At 37.1% G+C, this 20,800-nt stretch overlaps 2 protein-coding genes across 2 annotated transcripts in view; one reads left to right on the top strand and one right to left on the bottom strand.

Annotated features, from left to right (window-relative positions):
- Positions 1-307: 307 nt before the first annotated feature.
- METTL21C (methyltransferase 21C, AARS1 lysine) lies at positions 308-9,659 on the top strand. The gene is given in 7 exon segments (XM_009816107.2): positions 308-355; positions 1,605-1,671; positions 1,674-1,719; positions 5,836-5,987; positions 7,161-7,303; positions 8,849-8,966; positions 9,247-9,659. Coding segments are annotated over 7 exon segments (969 nt in total). The 3' UTR covers positions 9,642-9,659.
- A 1,176-nt stretch (positions 9,660-10,835) lies between these two features.
- The window catches only part of TPP2 (tripeptidyl peptidase 2), a 57,687-nt gene continuing 47,722 nt past the window's right edge, over positions 10,836-20,800 (bottom strand). Inside the window, exons 28-30 of the mRNA XM_059835530.1 lie at positions 20,434-20,641; positions 11,567-11,686; positions 10,836-10,941 (exon numbers count right to left, since the gene is read on the bottom strand). Of these exons, the coding sequence (XP_059691513.1) occupies positions 10,852-10,941; positions 11,567-11,686; positions 20,434-20,641 (418 nt within the window). The 3' untranslated portion in view covers positions 10,836-10,851. The remainder of the gene's footprint in view (positions 10,942-11,566; positions 11,687-20,433; positions 20,642-20,800) is intronic.

Raw genomic sequence — 20,800 nt, 5'->3', positions numbered from 1 at the left:
TAGTAAATATATGTCAACAGCAGCTACATTTCAGAGTTATCAGTGTTGCTTCCTGTAACATTTAAGAATTGAAGCCATACCTACATGATTTGTATATAAGCTGTAACATTGTTCCTACAGTTACCATACTTTTTAGTTGCTTACACAAGAGACACAATATTGAGTAAGCCAGTTCCTCTCATTTCATTTAAAAAACAAAAGAAACTATGTATGTTCAGCATTGATCCCATTGCCAAAGCTTAGGACAGAACTTCAACAGCAGCACCAGTCTGAGCTACATTCATCCCCGGTCACAAATACAACGACTATGACAGCTGGGAACGTGCCTGCTAAAAAGACCACGTCTTTAAAAAAGGTATGGCAGTCATTCCAACAGCAGCGTATCTGCCTTTTTCTTTCTAATAACAGCTACTGACCTAGCTCCGGGCTGCTGATTTGCACTACTTTTAAAGTCAGGCGGGCCTGTGAAATGCAACATTTACAACATCAACTTAATACAGTTAATATCTTAATACTAGGTCCCAAGTATTAAAAAAAAAAAAGCATCTTACCTATCAAATTCCAGAGGAAAGAAACTGGTGAGCATTTGAATGAGTGTCCAAGGGCTTCCTATACCGGGTGTGACTACTAGAGACACGCAGCGGCTGACATATGAAATACACAGCCGCAGTGACAGAAGGGCTCATTTTTCCTTTGCCACTCTTCAAGAGAGCATTACCTGAATTCAAAAGCTGTTCATCCAAAAATACAAATACCTATAAATTGAGTTAAAAATCTACATTCCACCCATCTCCCCCCTCCCCCGATTTCTACTGCCAACCTTCAGTTGTTCATTAATTAGCCAGGGGTTGTTTTCTAGCTTTATGACTTTCAAAGTTCCCCTTAAATTTTGCTACCCTGTAGTTGAATTTCGTTCTACAGAATCTTTTCCAAGGCGAGGGGAGGGCAGAAAGGCAGCAAAGTGGTAAATGCATATAAAACTCTCAAATTCTTGAGATGCGTAAGGAATGCATATTTGTTTTATCTTCAACATCTACAATACCCATCTGTTTTAAAACAAGCAACTGCAAGATTTTCTGATGAAAGTGTGATTTTCATGTTTGCGCTCTCTCTTTCAGTAGATGTAGTATTTCCTAAGGTTACAACCTGCACTGAAGATTGTGGGAAAGCTGTTACTTCCTCAGGACTGCCAACTCCCCAAACTCTCCGTGACTCAGGGCAGGGCAGGGTACCCAGAGCTTCCCCAGGCAGACGCTCAGAGGGGCAAGGAAGAATTGACCTTTTCCTAGCAGTAGGAGCTTCATGAACTTTTCTCTGTGTCTGGGCTACTGCCAAGTGGCCACACACATTATTTATGCGTTAGTTTGCCCACTGTAAGTTGCCTGTTTGGGTCAGCACTGCAGACCGTAAGGTGAACGCAGGGAACACTTAATCTGCAAAAACAGAACAAGAGGTTGGAGGAAGCTGAGATTTTATTTCTTAAGGCTGGTACGCTGGGGACTTCAAAGCCTAAGAGCGTTTTCATTTTGTACTGCCAATGTGGAAGAGTTTAGTGTAACATAGTAAGTTCTTCGAGCGCTGCTTGGTAATGTTACTCTAAATAGCCTGCGATCCGACTGGTCAGAGCAGAGAGTTACTCCTTCCAGGTGCATGCCTGTATAAAAACCTCTGGAGCTGCATCTGCCCACAGGACACTTCCAGCACCCTCTGCCACAGCAGGTACGTGCACAGCTGTCCAGCTAACCTCACCTGATGTGCCTTTGTGTTCTCTGCTAACTAACAAAGGAAATACGTTTGTCTGAATGCTTGTATTTCAGGTCAGCTGTGTTAGCCAATGAAATCCAGCTTACCTAACCCCTGCTATTTCGTGAGGAGTGACTATCATTGCTGGTTTTCAGTATTTGGATACATTTACCTTCTGGACTCAAGTATCATATAGCTTTACTATAGTGATGTTCCTAGCACTGACATTTCCTGTCTTTCCTAGCATTTATATTCATCTTTTTCTAATACTTTTTTTATTTAGTGCATGAGAACATGAGAAAATTGCATGAGCTCTAAGAAACATGGCTGTTTGTGTATGGTATGAGTGTATGGCTAAGCCCTATCTCGCAAAGAACGCACTACAATTCCATTTCCCATGTGAGCACATGGAATTTGCTTTTGCCCAAATAATTCAGACTGAAACAAGACTATGCTGTGTAACTTCATGCAGAGGTGAGAGAAACACATTTCAGCAGAGTTGTGTTTACAGCTGAAGACCCAGTGACACAATACTGCTCATTAACCTATTTTTTACAATTTTTTGGGGGCCACATAGCTAGATTTGAAAAGCTCTTTACAAGCAATGGATTTTGGAAATTAAAAGGCACAAAGTTTATTCTTATAGGGGATAAACTGTTACTTTAAGCTTTATCATCACCTTACAATTTGCCCTTCAGTGTTTAATCACCTTGTTATTTTTATGTGGCATTGTCAAATAGATACGATTTTGTAAATTATTCTTTCTTCCTTAGGTTCTGAAGAAATCAAATGCGATTGTTTTAAGTTGTTTCGTTCACAACAGTTTAAGACTATTAATGAAGTCAATACAGGTTTAAAAAACTTTGGAAAACACAATATTTCATGATGATTTCCCTTGAGGATAATTTGGCAAGGAAATCAGCTGCTAACATTTAGAAAGAGCCAACATTTTCTAAGGGAACAGATTTCTAAGGGAACAGATAATTGAATATATTATTATATTAAATCAAAATGCTTTTAGAGAGACACCATTTTCAGTGAAACATGGATCAGAAAAATGTCAAAATAGTAAGAAACATCAGTATTTACAATTCTAGAAGCACAGCAGCAACTTCACCATATTACACATAGGGTATGTAATGATGCAAACACCACTTATTTGCAAATAGCTTGCTCAATACTCACTTATATCTGTAGTCTTCAGGTACAGTTTATTTAAAATGATGAAATAAAGCTGTGCATCATTAAGGCCAAAATGCTAATATACTTGATTTCCTGAAATTATAAGACTAAATCTGTCCTGCAGTTTGCAGCTAAAAAAGCCTTACTTTTCACTCCAGTTTATGAAATAGATAATTAATAGTTACGGCAGTAGGCTATATAAAAAAAACCCAACCAAACCAAAAATCAACAACACCTTTCTATTTTGCAAGAACTACACCTATGAAAAGGTATTATTATAGCATCTAGAAGCCCCAGGATAAACCAGAGCCCAGTGTGTTACATGACATACAAATGCAAAGTGGATAATCTTTATCCCCCCCAGTTTACTATCTAAGAACTCGGGCAGCTGATGGACTTGAGGACCACACCAGTCTCACCACAGTATCAGTGTAACCACTAGGTGTCTTTTAGACCTCCTGATCATTTAGAAGGGATTTAATAAAAACAACAAAGCACCTTTATAAATATTTAAGCAGACTCCTCTTTTAGAGATGCTCAAAGGACAAAGCACAAGAAAACATAGCAATTTTTATTTTGAAGATTTAATGTAACATGTCTAATTTAGAATTCAGTCTGTACTGAATGAGTGATAATAGGGTATATATATATCATGATCAGAGATGCAATTGTATTTACTGCAAGTACTTAACAGTGGATCAACAAATATATATTTACTAAGCTTGTTTCCAAGCTATTTTGTGGTATGCACTGCTGTGCATAGCCAACTGAAATTTTGACCTGTTGCAGTAAGAACTTATCTAAGCAAAAAAAATACAGAAGCATCACTTTCTACCCAAACTGACAAGTTAAACAGTTTACTCATTAAACAAGCTTTCCTAGTTTTTACATATAAGGGTACTGGACAATGTGAAGTTTCCCCCTGCTTTGTAATTTCAAGATTGGCCTTTCACTTTAATAGTACAAATTTCATGCTACAAGAGCCTTACCAAATGAAAAAAAACCCCAACAAAAAACCCACCAACCCAAAAAAATGAAAACCAAACTTGGAAAATGTAGTGCTTTGCATGTTTAAACATGAAATGTTCAGAAGACTTGGTCTCCTAGTAAGTGTTTTCTGGCTGTAGCCATCACCAGTTCTGACATTCTTCTCTTTTCATTACACACCTTGCCAATTACACAAGTCTTAATATATTTTCCCAGAGATCTCCTATTGCTGAAAACTGGAAGTATACTTTTGATTACATGAGACTGCATAGAAACCATTGCTATCGTAAGGAGGCACACTTTCACGTGTGAAACGTGAATGTGAATGCATTCACTCATATGTCAGGGAATGCTGTACCTGCGGCATTATCCTCAGTCTCTTACCTACCATCAGCATATCTCAAGTTATACACAAAAGGTGCATAGCCAGAACTTGTTACTAGCTAGATGGAGGTCCTCTGAGGAAAAAAAAGCAAACCACAAACCAGAACACACATCTGCAGAAATCTATTTACTTTAAAGCACTCTCTTTTCTGAAATAGTACAAAATCACTGCCACAACTGAACAAATGCAGTGCTAGAGGAGTTAGAACACAAATCCTGTCCTTGTGAATAAACGGAGTAGCAATAAGGAATAGATCAGGTATCAGTAAAACTGCAATGGTGTCAATGGCAAATGTGTGCAAATAAACCACCCACACAAGCCAGCAGTTGCTCTGCTCCCTGAGAAACTCAGGCACTACTGAACCTCCGGGCCACTGCCAAACCTCTCCCCCTTCTGGCCAGGATATCTAGAACAGCCTCCTGCAGTATGATGCAACCCAAATTATACAATACTTTGTCTGCAGTGCACATGGCTGGAGAGAGCAAACACATATGCATTCTCAAAAATGAACAGAATAAGGCCAATCATGGATAAAAATGTAGTACACGCCAGCCATCATGATACGTGGGAAGGGTGAACTTGTACAGCCCCTGGCCAGACCAAGTTATGAACCATTTTTTTCCTCTTTATGTATAGATATGTGTGTGTATACATGTATCTACACAGATAAACATGGATACACATATACATAGGTGCTATCACTGAAGAAAACTCTAGTTAACCAAAAAATTTCACTGGCATATTTCTCCCCAGGCAAATTTAGAACCAGTCCTACTCCTGCTTTTACTGCTTGTTAGCTGGTATCAAGCAGCTCCTTCTTATGCTGGGTGCTGTCCTGTACACTGAAGATGCACGGTCATCTGTAACACATGCAGAGTTCTCCAAAAAAGCTTACCAATCCAAAATTCTCACTGCAATTATTTCCTGACTGCAATCTGCATACTTTGCAGTTCATCACATTTCAGGGTAATTCAATTAGCTGTTCTGCAGGAAAAGGCAGAAAAGAGAAGGCAGTAACTGTATACAAGGAGACAAAAATCAAGAGCACTGGCTGCAGCAAATTAACCAGTTTTATTGCAGGAATGCCAAGGCCAGAGTTCTTTGGGAAACGGTAAATTACACAGATAAAAAGTTTAAAAAGATTAAAAGACAGTTAATCTTTCTCAGCTGTTGCTTTAACTGATAGGAGTACCATGCAAGTAGCTTACCTTTCATACCAATTAGTGGCATCCATTTAGTGACATAATACTAAGATTTTGCATAAATGATAAAATAAACATCATAAAATAATAAATATGATAAACATGATAAAATAAAAACTCTGATAGTATTACTGCATTACCAGAAAGAGCTCGCAGCAACTTCCAGTGGAGCGGGATGTCACCTCTCATTGTGTCTTTGCATCCCTTCAACCCGTCATTGAAAAAAACCCAAAACCAAAGCCCACCCAAACTACTCACTGTCTTCTTCCAGTCATATCTCATACAATGAGAGTGCCTGCAAGCTTTTACAACATTATTTTTCTCCTTCCATTTCAGCTCTTTTGCCATGATCTCTGCACAGCAGCCACCGTTCCCCAACAAAATTCAAAGAATAATGGACTACCAATCTGAGGAAGAAGAAACCTGTGAAGAGCAGTACGACTCTGAAGACTGCACCTGCAGCTCCAAGTGTGCAGAATCCGACTCAGGTTTACTCAAATTTAAAAACTGCAATTGCTATGGCATGCTAATATTTCATGCTTTCATTTTTCTCAGTCTTTAAATAGTAGGTGTCACCATGTCACTCTTCCTTTTGATCTCTATTTTTGTTCCTCACCATTTCCCCCTTATGTTTGTATTTATTATCAGACCAAATCTACAAAAAAAGACTATCTCCATAATTGAAGATGTATTTTTAAAAAGGTCTCTGGATTTTATTCAGAAATCTAAGAGTTATTTCTCAATTACAAATGAGAGATATGATTATAATATGCATTAATTGGGCTGGCACTGTTGAAGCTGCGGTACTACAAATTTCAACAGGCTAAACTGCTCAAACATGTACCAAGGCTTCCAGGCAGGCATCAATTAAAACCCAGGCAAACCAGAGCAAAATTTTTCTTTGCAGTTAAAGTTAATTCTGTATCATCTATGCATATCCCGCTAACAGGCTTCCAACAACAGTCCAGTCATTCAGACCAGTGTCCTTGTTTTCAGTGAGATCAGATGGAGCAGTTCAGCAGAGCTGTCCTGAAAAAATCTAACCTACAAGCCTACTCGCTATGGTGAGACATGCTAGCACAACTGTAGTACTGACACTAGCCGAACAGCACCGTATATGTCAACCATAAACTTAAAAGATTATCTTCCAACCCTCCTTTTGTGGAAGAATAGTTAAAAAATAACCATTAAAAAGAGCTAGGTTTTCTTCAGCGTAAGAGGTAAATCCTAAATCCTTCTTTTGTAAAAAGAAGCTTAATGTTCTAGAACTGCTGGCCCCACAAATGAAAACTATAGCACAAACCCCTACATGGCATACTCTGGCATAGTATGAACTACGGCATACCCCAACATACAAGCTAACTTGGTCCTGAAAGTCTTCTAGCTGTTATTAGCAGAGTTACATGTTTGAATTAGTACATTTTTCCAAAAGGCTCATTTCTATCTGTAAATTGCCCATGCAAACACTCAGAATGGCAGGAAATTACCATTGCTCCTTTCACTCCCTGGCCAGCCAGACCATCCACTTCTGGACAGCAACTAGTCTCAAGGCCAATGGCCATGTGCCTACATACCATTTTCGCAAAATACTTTTTACCCTTTAACAAGCTGCATATAAACAACTGCATATGAAAATACAAGTTCCATCTTTTCTCTCACAGATTCACCAGTAACTCTTAAAATACTACAGAACTGGGTTCCTAGAGTTTCACACTACTTTGATAAAGAGCACTACACATATGTGGGCCACCAGATCGTCATTCAGGAGTCCATAGAACACTTTGGAGCCGTGGTATGGCCGGGGGTAAGTACATAATATGGCACCCAGAAAGCTACCACGACAGAAGAGTAAAGCATGGAGAGTGGCACACAAATATTAAGGAAGCTTTCTTAGATGATGCTTCTGACAGCCAAGGTTTCCCTATGCAGAATGAAGTTGTGAAGTACTTCAACAGAAAGCTCTGCCTTACGCTAATTTGCCAGTTCACGCCAAAAGAACTGTGGCACCTAAGTATTTGTAAATTGGATGCAGATACTGAAAAAAAATTAAGGGAACTCGGGAAGAAGTGTTCAGCTTCCTTTGTGTTTCTGATTGGTCACTGCTGGGAAGAAAACAAATCAGCAGTACAAAAAGGAGGCTGAAAAAGAAAACTGTAAGAGAATAAATAAGGGAGGTTAAAACAATTAAATATGCTTATTTTAAAGAACAGGCTGGAACAGTTCCATTGCAGTATGGGAAACCATACTTGCAAACACTACTTCTTCAGTCTTAGCTTCTCCTGCTCTAAAAACCAGAATTCTATGTGGACTGAGAAAACTGCCTTTGAGGGAAGAGAGAGAGGGTCAACTGATAAAGACATGAAAAGTAGGATTTAAAAATTTTTCAGATCCACATTTATTGAAAAAGCTCACAGAAAATGGCAGACAATTTCAAAACAACAGAGAAAAAGAAAGTGCATGGGTGGGTGAAACAGTATCTTATTCTGAAATGTCAGATCATCAGTTCTCACATTAATCAGGTGTCAGAATGCAGATGGTAAAACTTTCCAAGAAAATCGAGCGGTTGCACAAATTGGACTGGTGATTCATTAGCTGTCAGCTGTCCCAGAGCAGGTAGCCAGTGTTGCATTATGAAAAGCACAAGAGTTAAAACAGTAACTGTAACAAACTCTAAAGAAGTGAAGCAAAACCGGGAAGTTAGTTTCTTTGGCATCCGTTCATGTTGTTTATAAACAGCTGATTTATATTCTATTGATAAGATCTTTACAAAGGCCTGATAAGTAATACTTCCATACAGTGCTGTTGTGTTTTTTTGTTGTTGTTGATTTTTTTTTTTTTAAGTTTATACTATTATCAATAGACAAGTGTTGAGCTGGTAAATAACAATTTTTTAATATTTCCTTTGCAAAAACAAAAATTAAAAACAAAAAAGAGATCAGTTTTCAAAAATTCTCTGCTGAAGCCTGAATCTACTTTATGATAGTGATAATAAACCATAACATTCATGATAATAAACCAGAACATTACTTTTTACATATTGTTAAAACCTCTTGTTTGCTGTTCTGACTGTATGGTTCACATCTAAACACTGCCTACCTTGAGCTGTCAGAGGACTCACAGCGTATAGAATTGTGTAGCAAATCCATATCCCATAAACCTAAAACTAAAAATAAGCTGTTTAATTTTTTTAATATAAAACCAGGACACATAATAATTCTTTCCATATTACATTTTTACGTTACAGCCTTTGGTGTTTTTCGTTGTATATAAAAAACTGTATAAAAACCTCTAATGAAATTTTGTGCAACTTACCTGTTACCCTCTTATGGATATGTGTTAACTGTTTTAGGCACTGGCTTTATCACAATATCTGGAATCAAATCAAGAACAATTCAACCTCAAAGACAAAAAAGTTTTGGAAATTGGCGCTGGAACAGGCTTGGTTTCCATTGTGGCCTGTATCTTAGGTTAGTAAATTCGTACTTCCTTTTGGATTTCTTGTGAAAGATGATCTAGGTCTGCCACTGTCACTTTAAGGCAATGAAGCAACAGTTGAAGTAAACTTTGTTTGTCACTGCTTTTTCTAAAATGAAAATTATTTTAAAATACTGTTTTGTTAATAAAGTCACTACCCTAGTTATTGGTGAGGGAGAAGCTGGGGAAGTTATGTAGATAAAGTTTTTTATTTTTATATATATGTATGTTCAACTACATACCTATGAATTGAAACAAATTCATTTTCTTTAGGAGCTTACGTTACAGCTACTGATTTGCCTGAAGTTCTTGAAAATCTCTCATATAATATTTCAAGAAATACACAAAACATGAATATGCACAAACCTGAAGTGAGAAAACTGGTATGGGGAGAAGGCCTTAATGAAGACTTTCCTGTATCAACTTACCATTATGATTTCATACTGGCAACTGATGTTGTATACCATCATGCAGCTTTGGACCCCCTGCTAGCAACAATGGTGTATTTTTGTAAGCCAGGAACAGTATTACTATGGGCAAATAAATTCAGATTCAGTACAGACTATGAATTTTTGGAAAAACTTTGCAATATATTTAACACAACCATTCTAGCAGAATTTCCAGAATCAAATGTCAAGCTGCTTAAAGCGACAGTAAGAGAGAATTAAAGCCACAGTAAGAGAGAATTAAAGAGAAAACTAGTAATAGTTTTGATTTAGTGGCAGCACCTTAAGTTTGGAATGTTTTGCAGCATTACGGTGCACCTTCTGTGCATTTATGTTTGTAAAGTTGCACTTGTATCTGAGTTTTGCATTACAAGTTGTGATAAAACTGGCAAGACAAATGCTATAGCAATTTGTCTCTGGTTGATACATATGACAGGTTCAAACAGACCAATTTCACTCCACTGAAGGAACAATGTTGGTAGCAATAGTTAGTAAAAAGGCTTTAACAGAAAGCATCAATATTTTGGGCTACACTGAACTTCTGCTGTTTGTAAGGTGCTTTCTTTCAGCAAGTTTCATTTATGTACACTTTCAGAAATGAATACAATTTTTAGCTTCATTATTTGTTTTTATTGATTATAAAATAATCTTTTAAAGTATCAGAGTGCACATGGTGGTTTTTGATCTTCAACTTTGCACATTTATTCTGCTGTGTTTTACATTTTTAACATTATTAAACATATATGTATAGCTTTACAATACCTGATCAAGATTTAACTGTCTGGCACTTCTATACATGTATCAGCCTGTCCTGATACTCAGCTTCACATGGATTTTTGAGTTTGCCTGAAATCACTCCAAAATGAAGATTTACAAGAGCACCTATGCATCAGCAATTCCAAGTTACACATTGTAACAGTTTGAGAGGTTGAATTTTTCTTAAAAAAAAATCAAATGTAAACTCTTGCAAACAATACAGGTAATGGTGTCCTGTTACTTTAGACTAATAAATAAGATTTTAGCTACTCTTGAAGTAGCTTTAAGGCCTTCATACAATTGAAATTAAGATCAAAACATGTTAAAATTCAGTTTACTGTAAAAAATACAGAGCTTTTACAGGTTTGCAGTTAAAAGTAACAGTTAAGAACCTAACATGCATGCAGTAAGCCTTTCCAGCCTAATTCCAAATCCTTGGTGTTGGCAGTTCTGGTACATCCATTGCCAGCAATGGGATGCACAATAAGGAAACTCCCTGATGACAGGAGTTAGGTTAACAGGTATTAAGCTGTACCCAGGTGCCTTTACTGATAAATACACACAATTTAATAATCAGCATTCAGTAATGAAAACATGCGTTCCAATAAAAAGTCAAACTTATCTTTTCATATCCTGCCCCATATAAAATCACTTTAAGTTTACAATTGTTGGTTTTCTAGAATACGCAATAATCAGGTGGATACATGACAGGAAGCCAATTTTCAGTGAAAGTTGCACAATGAGTCCATCCAAGCAACTTCATTAGCTGAAGAAAAAAAGCAAATATTAAAAAAAAAAATGAGAAGCTCTCTTTTAAAAATCTAAATCCTTCCAACACACACTGCATTAATATCAACATCTTACTAAAGATGTCTATTATAAGATAACAGATTGGAGAACTGGTGATCTTTGAATTACTTAGTCCTGAAAGGGGAAAAGGAAAACCATTCTATATGGTCTAGTCTTTCAACTAAATGCACAAAAATTTGTCCTAGGAGTTACAGCAATTCCCCTTAATTCTCCACCTATATTCTACTAGCAATAGTTGTGATTAATACTAGTAAAAATAACAGTGGTTAAACAGCAACATAATGGGATTTTAAATATGCAGAAGATCTTTGGCTAAGTTGCCTCTACTTTCTTTATGCCCCAAAGTAAGTTCCAGAAAGTAAATCTGCCAAAAATGACAGTTACTCACAAACTAGCTATTCTAGAAAAAGAAAGAAGAAATCACTATTAAAAACGGAGGCCAAACCACAAAAGCCTGGATAAAGTTAAAACGTTAAGTTTAGTGAGTTCTACAATGTAAAAAATTCAAAGAGACTTATATCTTACTTTTAAAAGCTTACACAGCATTAACATAGCCCATTACTTTACCAAATACATCTTACCTGAATGCAGTTTTTCAAGTTGTCCTTTGTTGGCTTCTCTTCTGCAAGTTTTGTGGCAAACTTGAGACCTCTCCCATACATTTTATTTACCAATGCGTGCTTATAGGCAAAAGTCAAAACCTACAATGTGAAAACAAAACCAAATTAGATATTTTAATATTTTAATCTTACAAGGTTTAACAAGTAATAGGACATTCTGTTCAGGTAGCAGAAGTGATTTAAACAAAGTAAAACATTTACACAAGATAGCTTGCATTTTTATTTGCAGTAAAACAGGTGATTCACAGTAGTAGTTATAAACACAAACTTCCTAGAGACTATTTCTGACTTAATGAACGTATTTGACTTCAAAACATCTTATGTAACACAGATGTCACTATTGTAATTTTTTATTCATCACATTTCTAGCTTCTTTTGATTTTCATTCTCTAGAGGCAACTGTATGGTATTAAAAAAAATTAAAAAAAAAATAAAAATCAAGAACCAGGTAGGTATATCTTTGACCCACAGAAATAAAGACCCAATTGAGAGTTTTGATTCCTAGGAAGTCACAAACTTACTGCAGAAACAAGTATGAACATACATAGTGAATGATACATATACACACACAGAGAAATGCGCATAATTATAAACAAGCAATGAAGACAGGTAAGCATGAAGACAAACCTCAGGTTTTGGATCAGCTCCTCACTATTGGTAATTTGTTAAGAAGAGATTATAAAAAAGCTTCCTCTTGATAATACTAATTCTAAAGAGACAGCTTACAAAACTTGTCAATGCTATAACGAACATGCGCAAATGAATGTGTCTACTTAAGAGCTAATGTAAAATAAATCAGGTTCTTAAATACCCAAACACTGATGGTGTTCAGGCCGTTGCAAGATAGTTCATACCACTTCACCAGTTACAGCACTAAGAATTAGTGCAATAAAGACACTGTTTCACATATTTCCTTTGGAACACTCATAGTAGGTAACTTTATTTTTTACTGAAGACTGACAGAGCTGCAAAGTTGGTGAATATGGTGGTGTTTCTGCTGTTGGCAAAAGTTTATGAAATCTCATATTAGAGTTTGCTATTCATTTCCCCTCACTCATTACAATATTTTTCCTTTCCTCTGACTCCTCCAACAACAGTTACATTTTCCCAATGTCCACTTAAAATATCCCATTAAGAAAAACTAACAAAAAGATTTCAAGCATGTTCAGAAATAAATATTTTTCATTACAGCAAAAAAAAAGGTAGTAAATATTTCTTAAGAATATAAACATTAAGGAATCCAAGATCCAAATCCTGCAAGGACTGAAGAACCTGCCTAATTTTAGCTGCCTGAACACTTCCATTGAATGTTAATCACACGCACAAGTCTTTGCAGGATCAATACTTAAAAGATTGAGCTAAAAAAAGAAATAACAAGCTTAATTATGAAGCAAGTAAAGGTGTAATTCTGAAGCTCTAAAGTATATGCCAAGCACTCAGAGTTGCTCATTCGTCTTCTGCCTTCAAGTACTTATTTTGTTGTGTTGAAGTATTCACTTAAGCTGTTGTAGCTTAAAACACACACATATATGCAACAATGAGCATACAGCACCATTCACATATAGATTTTCCAAATACTGCTATTGGAAAAATACTTTGCATGCTGCATTCTCAATCCAATTATTTTGGATATTTTCCTAAAGCAAAACACATTAGCAAACACTTCTGAATAACTGCTCAGTGGCTCCATTAGCAGATTTAATTGGTTAAACTAAACTTAAAAAAAAAAAATCTCCTCTGTAAAATATGATAGAACCACAAAACAAAAACAAAACAAACAAAAAAAAAACCAAATGAAAAATACATTGGAGCACTCAGCAAATATAACATATTGGAGGCTAACCAGAAATAATGTCACTGCTCTATTAAGAAAGCTCTTACCTGACCCTGTAAGTTTTGAATGGTTATTGAACATCAGTGATAAAGGCAGGAGGAAAGCCACTTGACAGCATTTCTTTCGTAACAGGGCTTCCTAGAGTTTTTGTGGCAAGAAAACAAAGCATTTTACGAAACACCCTTGGTCTGGCCAAATAAAAGTTTGGGTATTTCTAAATGAGAAGAAAGTTCTCTGCAGGACCAAAAGGTTGAAAACAATGCTCCAAGAGCTCTTGATAAAAGACAATAATTTCTGTCTTAGTGCTTGGAAAAAAAGAAAACCAATCAACTCTATACAAGTTAAGTAAAACTACTAAAAGTTAATTAGCACTTCAGATGTTAAGAATAACGCATGAGATGCTTTAAAATCAGAATAGGTTTACAAACAAAAAGTGTTAGATAAGAAATAATACTTTATAACTTGTACACATATTGGTCAAATTAAGCCTTATAATTAAAATATTGCAAGCTTTACAAGATCACAGAAGTGAAGATTATGATTCCTTGATATGTGTGAACAAAATGTAAACTGGAGTGCTATTAAGATGTCACAGAGAAAACAGCTGCTATCTGAACGTATAACAACAACAAATAAACCAATTTGTAGTATCTAAAAGCAGTTGCTAGATGAAAGAATAGGAATGAATTCTAAGTATGTGATATAATTTCAATAAATATAACTAAGGCTAGCTTTTACAGAACAAGCAATATGGCCCAGAAATTGGCAAAGAGCGATAAACAAAGGGTAATAAGAAAAGGCCATGCGCACTTCTAGGATACTGGGTGGGAGGGGGAAAATCACTGTTAGTATTACAGGCCATTAGCTTGGGGAATAAAGTATCCAAGTGTGCTAAGAGCCAGACCCATGAAAGTGGCTGGATGTCCATCTCCTAATTAGCTGCCTAACTTGCCATTAGCTGCCTAACTTGCCATTAGCTACATAAAGATGCATACTTAGGACTGTAAAATGCTGAAATGATCTCTCCCGATACATTTGCATGGCTAAAGTATTTAAAAGCCTGAAAACACTCTTTAAAAAAAGAACACTTTTTGAATCCAGCAACACTAAATTACCTAGTAAAACTTTTCTAGTATCCCAATACTGTTACCTATGAAAAGGAAAACAGACTTGTATCATCAGTTACTCCATTATTTAAACGGTTGATTAAAATGTATCTACATTTACAAATAATTAAAATACTAGGTTAAGCGATGTAATCTGTAGATAACACACTTCAACTACTTGTAAGAACACTGATGTTGTAGTGTTTTTTCAGGTTCATATACATCTATGGCAATAAACTAAGGTTTCTTAGCTACCTTTGTTGACTCCTCTCTGCTGTCAACTGGCCTATTACAAATAAAAGCAATATTCATATAAAAAAATTAACTCATCTTATTTTCAAGAGAGAGAGGGGAGTTAAGGGAATCAATTATCCAGCAACAAGTTTTTGGCAGTGACTGAATACGATCAGCTGGAACAGACAGCTGCATCTGCTAGTGCAGACGGTAATATGAAAAACAATCCAGGCTAAAGATGTCTAAAAGACAAGATGGAAAGGTCTGGGCCTTTTATTTGTTTTTATTTTTAAACGTGACTTTTTGCTTATCCCCAACAGCTAATTTAAATGTTAAGGGGCATTAAATTCTACAGATGAGTCATTCCCAGTAACAAACAGGCAACATCCTACTACTCTCCTATAGCAGCTCTGTTTAAAACTGGGGATTTCGGCCTACAAATTTTAAAGCTATGTTCTAGGTAAAAGAAAAATTGCACAACTCATATTCCATCACTAAAAACCCTAAAGCATTATCACAAATGTGTTAGCACAATCAAACAAACACTTGCTGCATAGAGCTGTCTCAACTGGAGTTTATTTGAAACACTTTTGTGTACACCAGGGACATAAATATTTTCTTTCACATTTCATTTAAAATAAACCTTCAGTGAAAAACAGGCAATTCAAAGGAACTAATGAATGTCCTGTGGCAACACAGGTACTACACCTGCAGACAAAAGGTGAAATAAGCGATAGTACTTGGTTTACTAGAGCATGAGCAGAAACGCACAGAAAAGCAATGATGTTCCCAATTCGTCTTTAAAAACAACATAGAAGAAAACATGGTGTCTTTTTGTTTTCCAAAAATTTACTTAGCCTTTTAATTACTGACATCCGGGTGAACTTTGACTTATAAGAAGCTTAGAAGTAAAAACATTTAGAGCAATGTTTCTATCTAAAGCCATATATACACGTGAATGATCACTGCAGTATTCAAATGACTTATTTCCATCCTTTCTCACCCAGTTGTTCCATCTTTTGAGTGCCAATGCCACAAAGCCACGTCCACATACAGGAAGAGCTCCACATTTTCATTTCCAACATAGTGCTTTAGAATAAGCTGGCTGCCTCTTGAGGACTCTCATCTGAAGGACATTCACACAAGGTCTATCCCTGATCCTACATCACTACTCCAGTCTGCCTTTCCTCCTTCCAAACCTCTTCTACTCCCCAAAAGGTAAATGAGTCATGCAAGGTTAGGTGATATAGCCAAGTCACAACACTTCATTTTATCAGTCCGGTCTAAGTCAGTCCAGAGAAGCATCACAGAAAGGCCGTTAAAGCCGTAGTTTCTTGTTTTCTACCAAGCTGAATTTTCCTAAGCACAAGTCAGCTGGACTGAAGGACATAATCAACGCTTTTGCCCTTACCCTAGCAAAAATACTTGTTTCTTAGACACAATCTGTTTTGAAGCCTTAAACACTACTTTAGAAAATTAAGTCCTCAACATTGTTCCTAAACACCCCATCTCAAAGGAAGCAAATTTTCCTCTAACAGTCTGTAAAATAAAATTATTTGCACTAAGCTATTCAATTTGTTTTTAAAATAGCAAAATATTCCAGAAGTACAACAGCATAGTGCATGCAACACCGAGGTGGAGATTTATACAACTGTTTCCTCCAAATAGACAGAAGATGCTGCAAAGGAAGATGACCAAAAGCCACTGCAGATATTTAAAACATTCTATTGGTCCATCTCTAGGGCAGAAGACACTTATTTTTACTCAAACAGGAAGCTGAGAGAGCTTTAAGCACAATCCCACTTACAAAACTTGTCAGCCATTATAAATAAAAATGAATATTGATCAGACAGCTTGAACATAAGATGCAGTTTGGCAGAGGGGGGTGGAATGAAGAAACTGTAAAGTATTAAGCTAATCTTTGAAGAAAAGTTAGAGCCCATGACACACGTGTACAGCTATTCTCACAGTTTACAACAAAGACAGTAGAAATAGAACTAATTTTTTTTCTTCATGCTTTTTTGTGTCAGGCCATATCATAATTATGTAGTATTAGTCATTAACAGTGACCCTTAAAGCTAAATAAAGCATAACTGGATCCTTATATCATATGTTTATGATTTTGAATGACTAAAGAACATTCCGTCATTGGCTGGAAACTCTAGTGCTTGCAACTGAAACAGCTGTTCTGAACAGTGTAATTGCTAACTACAGACAGTTCCTAAGAAAACTACTAGATGAGCATGACACCTGTTAATAAAGGAAATGAAAGAATATGAACAGCAGCAAGCATAAAACTTCTAGGAAGCAATAAAGGAAAAACAAAAAAGTTTTTTCTCAATTGAAAATAACTCCCTTCAACCTAGCCCCAGTCCTTTTCTCCAAATCTGTTATCGGGGGTCTACTATCTCCTTTCAAAGCAAAATTCTCAATCCCATCAAGGCACAAGTCACATTATTCTCACTCCTCATCCCTTTCAAAGAGCTTACAGAAAAATAAAACCTCAAAGTATAAAAGCGAACAATTAAAAGTCTCAGTTCCAATAATCATATGAAAGTAGCAGCATGTTTTTCTTTCCCTTCAAACACTTTTTTTAACCTTATCTATAGGTACTGCTGGGATCAGAGGTACTGAGCAGTACCACAGGAGAGATGAGAGGATACATCCATCATGTGATCTTCAGACACATCAAATTGATAGCTAGCAAAACTAACACTACATCATTACTGACCAACATACATGCTCCTAAATCACAGAAAGCGTGAAGAAAACCACCACAGAAACTACTGAGCTACATAAATGACTTGCCAAGCAGTCACTGAATCACAAAATGGTTGAAGGCAGAAGGAAGCTCTGGAGATGGTCTCATCCAACCCCCCTGCTCAAAGCAGGGTCACCTATAGCAGGTTGCCCTGGATCATGTCTGATTAAGTTTTGACTGCCTCCAAGGACTGAGACTTCACCACCTCTCTGGGCAATCCGCTGTAGATTGATCACCCTCACAGTAACAAAACCCAAACACCGCCCCCTCCGCCCTGCCCTCAAAAATAAAAAAAAAACCCACAGAAAAAACAAACCCCAACTTTTTCTCAGGTAGAAGTTCCTGTGTTTTAGTTTTCGCCCACTGCCTCTTGTCCTGTCACTGGGACACCCTGGGAAGCCTGGCTCAATCTTCTTTATTCCATCATATATCTATACACATAGACAAAATTTCCTTAAACTTTCTCTTCTCCAGGCTGAGTAGTCTCAGCCTCTCTCCTCATATGACAGATGCTCCAGTCCCTTAATCATCTTTGTGGCCCTTGTAATACTGCTTATACTAGTAATAACTGTACAGATACAGGACAATTTGTGCAGCAACAAGAGAAGAGAGAAGATAATCAACCCTGCCTGACCCGCATACAGTTTCAGTGAGGCTATGTATAGGTACAGGACAGAAAGGCTGCAGAAAAGCACAGGACAAAGATGTACCCCAGGGGTCATCAGTATATAGTATGACAGGCTTATTTTCTCCATTTTCAGAAGCCACCCATTTAAAATACCCAGAGCACTCTAGAATGAGGATACTTTTAGCCTGGAAACAATGTACTGGTTTTGGCTGGGATAGAGTTAATTTTCTTCACAGTAGCTAGTACGGGGTCATGTTTTGGATTTGTGATGAAAACATTGTTAATAATACAGTGATGTTTTAGTTACTGCTGAGCAGTGCTTGCACAGCATCAAGGCCTTTTCTGCTTCTCACACCACCCCACTAGCAAGCAGGCTGGGGGTGCACAAGAGGTTGGGAGGGGACACAGGTGGGACAGCTGACCCCAACTGACCAAAGGGATATCCCATACGTAAGATATCCGCTCAGCAATAAAAGATATGGGGAAGAAGGAAGGGAGGATATTCAGAGTAATGGCGTTTGTCTTCCCAAGTAACCGTTACACATGACGAAGCCCTGCATTCCTGGAGATGGCTGAACCATCCAGCCTGCCGATGGGAAGTAGTGAATGAATTGCTTGTTTTACTTTGCTTGTGCATGAAGCTTTTGCTTTACCTATTAAACTGTCTTTATCTCAAGCCAGGAGTTCTCTCGCTTTTACCCTTCCAATTCTCTCCCCCATCGCCCTGCAGAAGAGTGAGCAAGTGGCTGTGTAGGGCTCACAACAGTCAATCAGTTTAGATTTCTATTTGATCAGTAAAACCGAGAGGAAAAAGCAGACAAACATGCTGCATGAACAGGACGGAAGTTATTTCCATATGAAATGCCACAAAAATCTAAAAACTTCTGTTGGCCTTTCAGTACCAATTTAACCATACAGAAGCATCAATTTTCAGAGCACAACCTGAATATGCACTTAGACAAATCCACGGTTAAGGCAGTCAAAGAGACAGGTTCAATCCCTAATCTGTGTGGTTCAAATTGGAGTTACTCATTCCAGGCCCAGAGCACACAGCTCAAGAGTGCCAGGAATCAATACCTGTCTTGAAAAAACCCCGGTAACAAACCCCCTAACAAAACGTCTATATTGGCAGTTTTTCCACTGAAATTATTCCTGTCAGCTTTAAAAATGACAAGACAAAGTCAACCAGGGGTCAGTATACTGGAACACAGTACTGTATTTACAAATAGACAGCAAGAAAATCATGTGCCAGACAATATGATTAAAGCACAAAATATTATAATTAGTTAAAGATCAGAAGAGGAATGCTGAAAAGATGTAGGTGTACAAGAATATATACATTAAAAGAAGTGAGGGTAACCACCATCAACCTTCTTGTTCAGGCCTCTAGCTAAAGCACCAGTTCTTACCAGGAAGATTATTTACTGTCAAGGAAATTAAGCAATTTTTTTAATTTCAAAGTTTTTCTTTTGTAACTATCTGCAGTGCTGTGGCAATCTTAACTGAATTATAGACAAATACACTGGTCACTTCATCTTCCACTAAAACTCAGCCTTATGCAAGAGTTAAGTACAGCAACTAATTAATACTCAATAACTCAACTGTTAATTTACAGAGTTTATGATTTTGTATGTTTAAATGCCACATAACTAATCACCTACAACGGATTTTTTTTTTTCTTCTGGAATAGTTGTCCTGAAAGAACCAGACAAAAACTGAAATCTCAGGATTAAGAACCTTGAAATGACAGGGAAATCTGTGCTAATAAATGTGTAATTATTTCCAAGGGTTTCTTCCTTTACCTCTACAGACATTACTGACAGCAAAACACAAAACTTCTCTTGTCCATAGTGTAGAAGAGGCTACAGAATGCAGGACTGAACAGAGTAGAGATGCTGCACACTTCTGTGTGTGTGTGTACAGCTATAACAGCGCAGAGGTTAATCAAAAATATTCCCTGAAAGGTACAGAAAGAAGCAATTCAATAAAGCATGCAGCTTTCTCGTGGAAATCTGGTACTGTTCTACAGCCTTCCCTTAACCTCTACATTCACATGCACAGAGATGGCTTACCATGGATTTGACAGGCTTGGCAAAACCTCTGTGGAAAAAGGTCATTAAGGAAGCACAACATATGGGGACAGCATGAAAAAGTAGAAGGGAGGAATGTATGAGGCTGTGCACACAAAGGTGGTGCATAATTCCAAGAGAAACCATCAAAAAACCCAACATGCAAATGACAAAAAAATCTGCTCTGCTCTCTTACCTTGCTGTCAAAAAGATCAGTCCATTTTGTTGTTTCCCAGAATGTCTCTGTCAAAGCTTCTGAGCAGCTCTCATGATCCTCATCTTTGCTTTCTGCATCACTGGAAGCAGCCCCTTCTTGGGCCTGCAGGTGAAGAAGTTGGTCAGCCAGTGCACTTCCTTTTCGACAAAGTGCATCCACTAAAGTAGTCTTCTGTTTTTCCATTTCACTAGAAAAAAACCAGCATGAAAAACATTGAGGACTTTTTGCAGATACTTCATTAAGAACAGAATCAGTGCTGTACTAAGTTTAAGCTAAAAAGTTTACAGCAGTTAGTACATACAAAATGAAAACAAGCACAAAGATAATTTTTAAAGCATGGCTATTT

The sequence above is a fragment of the Gavia stellata genome, chromosome 1 (assembly GCF_030936135.1).
Source record: "Gavia stellata isolate bGavSte3 chromosome 1, bGavSte3.hap2, whole genome shotgun sequence".
Taxonomy (NCBI): Eukaryota; Metazoa; Chordata; class Aves; order Gaviiformes; family Gaviidae; genus Gavia; species Gavia stellata.
The sequence above is the reverse complement of the archived record's forward strand: the minus strand, read 5'-3'. Positions and strand labels throughout refer to the sequence as shown.